The following is a 4,764-nucleotide window of genomic DNA, read 5'->3' as shown; positions in this document are numbered from 1 at the left end:
GAAAGGAAAATTGGTTCGAGTTAGCTGGAGGTTCGAGTTAGCGAGGGTTCGAGTTATCGGGAGTCGACTGTAGTTACGTTCACGGATTAAACACATTTCTGTATGAAGATTAAATTTAACCGGTGATTTAAATCCACCGTACCGAAAAGCTCATAAAAACGCACAGAAAAGTTCTAAAACCTTGAAACCAAACATACACCACTTTGTTACAAGCGCAGGGAGTCAGTTTGCAAAAACAACAACAACAACAACAAAAAAACAAAACAAAACAAAAAAAACACAAACAAACAAACTGAACAACAACAACAACAGCAACAAATGGCCGTCTATGTGCCTACCGGCTGCGTTACGTTCGCAAGTTATTGTGGTAAATGTACCGCCGAAATAAACGTAAATGCACGGCGGATTATAACCATTATTTGTTAAAAAAAAAAATGTTCTTGTGATGTAGAGAAAGGTAAAACTTTATCGCCAGACGGCTTTCACCGAAGAAATGAAAGTTTATCATGAATCATTTAACTTTTTTTCCTTTTCACATTTTTTTTAGCCTATACGGTACATATATCTTATATCGTGGCCAGGAGCAAGCGTTTCCATGGGGTTTTGAGCGTATTTTTGACCGCGCGAAATTGGGACGAAAGCGAAACCGTGGGGGTGGGGTAGGGTAAAGGATTCCCTCACCCCTACTCCGTATTTTTGCTCTCGTCCCAATTTAATTCGTCATTTCGTAATATCAAAACGCGGAAAACGACGGTTAAAGTATGGAAATACAGAGCCTTGCGCTGATATTCAAGGCAAACTAGGAATAATGTCTTATGAACATGTAGTAGGTTGAAAATGGCAAAAACTAGAAACTATGTTGAATATCAGTTCAACTAATGGTATAGATCGTCTTCCTTTCATGATTTCACCACCACACTATTGTAATCGAACTGGTTAAAAACATTATGTCAGAGGTACAATTGCAAATTGTGATTGCTATACCGTGGTACACAGTATTAGTAACTTGATAAAATATATAGCCTGCAAACAGAGCTTCCCGGGCGCGTCACGTGGCAGCTAAGTTATAAATAGTGCATTGGTGCTGCTAACACCCCCCCCCCCCCCCTCCTCCTTCCCCGTTGGGGATACTCCCTTATGTGTTTATAAAAAGGGCGATATACAACGCCAAAGGGTGTGATTATTGAGCCATTTTGGTTTGAAATAAGGTAAAGATTTTAACCATGGATTTTAGAAATCTGAGTTTTAGAGATGGGAGACCACTCGAAGCCAAGAAAAAAAAATCTTTGACAACCCATGACCGCCAGATTTGATCGTCCGTACCTCTAGGGACTGAACTACGACGCCAGATGAGCAAGTAGTGCCGGGGTGATTTTGGTGGTAATTGCGCGGATTGAGAAAGTGACAGGGCAAATAAATGTTATGCTGCTACAGCGGTTGGATTCCCGCCAAGGTCAAAGAGTTTTTTTCGTTGCTACGTGCAGCTCCCATTTACTTACTAGGGATAACACTCAGTAAGAATTTCCTGGGTTCACTATGCACTTTTTTCATACACTATGTGTCAGAGATAATTCTCTGATCCATCACTTGTCTCCTTGGTTCTAGCGGCTCAATAGTATCTTTGTTAAGTTTAAAGGCTAGATTCAAAAAAGGGTACCGAAAAATTATATATATTTGGTCTGAAATAAGGTCAGCTTTGTAGAACCGAGACGCACAGGCGCACAGCCCCTCCCTCACCCCCCCGAGGGGGTTGTTAATAACAGTAACAGGATGTACAAGCTTCGCTCCAGTCACCCTATAAGAGGTACTTGGGGCTGGCATAATAGTCATTTCAATCTGTCATAAGATCAATTAAGCATGACTCGATTTGACACACATGTAATTGGTATCTTTTTCAACTGGGGGCTTGTCAATGTCAGAAATGCCAGAAATGGGGTCTTGAACATGGTGAAATGTGATTCATTTCATCTCTCTTTTTTTTTATTATTCATAACCTTGGTCGAGCATTTAACTGTCAAATTTTCTGACCACTGTGGAAGTATTAAACATGAACTTGAAGGCAAAAAAGAAAACGGTTATGGACTGGCCCAACTCTGCCCCTTTCCCCTTCTTAAGCCAACACTCGTAGCATTTACACAATAAAATCATCCTTATAGTGTTTTAATGCAGCCGACAATGCAAACTAAATAATTCACATCCTAAATCACATTTTTTGACTGTCAGAGACGTTTATCTAAGTTTCGTTTAACACTGATTAAGGCCTAGCTCTTGAAAGGAATCATAGTTCTGATTGCTGCAGACACTGGAGGTCTTCATCTTTAACGTAACAGGGCCATAAGAGCGCATGCCACCATCAAGAAGACGCTGACCATGGGCGCTGTACCACCGTTGCAGAGATCTTTGTCGCAGCAGTCGAGCGAGCATTTGGCATCTGCAACGGCCTTACATGCTTTTAAGTATGCGTCAGCGTTATCACATGTTGCCTTGGGCAAACAGGCTTTAGCGTATGATTTCAAGCTGCCGTATTCCATGGACGCTTTACCACAGCGGTCAAAACCAGCAGTACAATCCATTTCTTTTTGGTCCTTTTTGCAATCATCCATGCTTGAGTCACTGGCGCACGTGTAGCACTTGAGTCCATAAGCTGCAATTATAAAAAAGAGTGCAACTGAGTTTCGTGTGGACAGAATATTTGAAATTGTAGCATTTTTAGCAACAGGATTCCTGAGGATTCCAAGTGATACCAATTATTGCAAAAATGGGGAGCATTTTTTTGTATTTTAATTAATGTTGTCAGGGTAGGCTTTTAGCTTCATTAGGCTTCCTTGTCATATTTACGCACTTATAATTAACTACGACTTATGTTCAACCTATTTATATGCTCTGCGTGTTTGACTAAATAAACCAAATAACCTAAACTAAACTTAATAAAGTTTGTTGCAAACCCTTCGAGGAATTGGTCCTGGAATCGTAATATGTGGTGGCATATGCATCGTCCCGATATATTTACTGGCAGTTCGCTACGGAATTCAGGAGATGGATTTGACATGGGGAAGTCAACAGGCGACGGCGCGGTCGACTTTTCTACTCGTAAGACGTCAAAAACACCGCTTTCCCCATTTATAGCTTATTCACAAAATACCAAACCCAAACAGACCCCGGGGTCACCAAGATGACAGACAATACGTAGGTGGTAGTTGTGTGCAAAAGAAGCTGAACTTCTATTTTCATTTTCTGTTACAAACGACAATCGTTCAGCTGCTAGTAGCCTCTTTCGTGTTGTAATTCACAGTACGCGTCATGTTCACGTGGTGTTTGCTGGATTGCACATGCAGGATAGCCGCAAAAAACGCGGGAACAATCCTTCGAGTTTTTTTGCACAGTTTATCCTTTTTTGCATCATACAATTGATCATTTTTGTACATCACCGCCAGGGTTAGGGTCTGAAGAAACAAGGACAACTGCTTCAACTTGCAGAAATTATGATATCCGCCTGGAACTCCTGTTATCATATTGCATTTCAAGCTTACGCAACAAGGAAAATTGTTATTTGCTTACGTATTAATTTTCTAATCAACTACACGAATGTTAATACAAGGTAAAAAATTCCTTAGACAACATACAAAACCGCTCCTTCGATTTCCACAAGACTAGTTTTCAGAAGTGCACAATCAATTAAAGACCATACAACGATACAATATCCAAATTTATTTATATTCGGTAACATGAACGTGCTTATCTAAATAACTCGAGTAATCCATTGTGTATGGCTCCAGGGACGAAACTCACGAAAAGCATTTCTGATTTCAAACCCGCAAATAGACGAAAAACTGATAAGTCTGGATTGAATGCATTATCGAAAGTAAAGTTTTGGTAGTATCTATCTTGTTACAACATGGAAGAAGGGCACATTTCTTTCGTGAGAATCACTGGTGTGCCCCACCCCGTTCATCAAGGTGAACTAAACACCAGCGAGTAGAAATGCTAAAAATACAAATTTCAAAACGATTAAGTGCCTTGAAACTCAAAGCACCACACCTTCCCAGCGGCTGGAGTGTTAATGGAGTCATTAGTAAATTGGCCCTCGCAAATAACCTCGTGCAAACTTGTCGCTCGAGAGATCTAGGAGTCACCCAAAATAACAGATTGCAACGTAACTCACAGTTTACATTCACATATATTACAGTTATTCAGCGTTAAGAGGAACTTACCGACAGAGATGCAAAGAAGAAGAGCTAGAATGAACAGGGTCTTCATTTTGAAGGATCTTTAATCTTCTTCTTCAAACCAGGAGGCGCAATAACCTTCAACCGTTCCTAACTGAATGCTGCTCCGCGATGGGCACCGCACTGACAGAACGTTTAGCTAAATTATAGATGCTAGGGTGCGCCACTTGTCAATCAATTTACTGCAACCAATGAAACAAGGCATTCTGCTGTGGTACGATCAGTAACGTCACCGCTAAAAATGTAAGGTTTTCAAACAGCACAATTAAAAACGGATCGGAATGTTTCAGTGTCAGGTTCAAGCCGGGATGAAAAAAGAACACTTAGAAAGAAACAATGAAGGAGGGAGGGGTGAGCCGGGTAGAAAGGGAAGTTTCCTTCGTCTCCAATATTAAAGGAAAATTATCTTATAATCTGTGTATCTGTTACCTCTATTGAAGCGACCGTCTTCTCAAGGCGATGGGGACAGGTCTTTGGGGTTGGGGGCCTCTGGGGCTGCCAAGTTTCCTTCCATGATTGAGGTATGTTAGCGTGGTAT

At 40.9% G+C, this 4,764-nt stretch overlaps 1 protein-coding gene across 1 annotated transcript; it reads right to left on the bottom strand.

Moving 5' to 3' along the window:
• Nucleotides 1–2,144: 2,144 nt before the first annotated feature.
• Nucleotides 2,145–4,377, bottom strand: LOC146474975 (uncharacterized). The gene is made up of 2 exons (XM_085116714.1): nucleotides 4,212–4,377; nucleotides 2,145–2,644 (listed from the first exon to the last, which is right to left on the bottom strand). Exons 1-2 carry the CDS (start codon nucleotides 4,255–4,257, stop codon nucleotides 2,319–2,321), a joined length of 372 nt encoding a protein of 123 aa, XP_084972840.1. The 5' UTR covers nucleotides 4,258–4,377; the 3' UTR covers nucleotides 2,145–2,318.
• Nucleotides 4,378–4,764: the final 387 nt, after the last annotated feature.

Source organism: Pavona decussata, unplaced genomic scaffold (assembly GCF_977016875.1).
Source record: "Pavona decussata unplaced genomic scaffold, jaPavDecu1.1 SCAFFOLD_87, whole genome shotgun sequence".
NCBI lineage: Eukaryota > Metazoa > Cnidaria > Anthozoa > Scleractinia > Agariciidae > Pavona > Pavona decussata.
The sequence above is the reverse complement of the archived record's forward strand: the minus strand, read 5'-3'. Positions and strand labels throughout refer to the sequence as shown.

What these genes read in the sequence shown, in the direction of transcription:
- LOC146474975 (XM_085116714.1), bottom strand. Translation starts at nt 4,257, where the DNA reads ATGAAGACCCTGTTCATTCTAGCTCTTCTTCTTTGCATCTCTGTCG. An exon ending in TCTTCTTTGCATCTCTGTCG is followed by an intron (nt 2,645 to 4,211) that starts GTAAGTTCCTCT and finishes TTATAATTGCAG; the next exon opens with CTTATGGACTCAAGTGCTAC.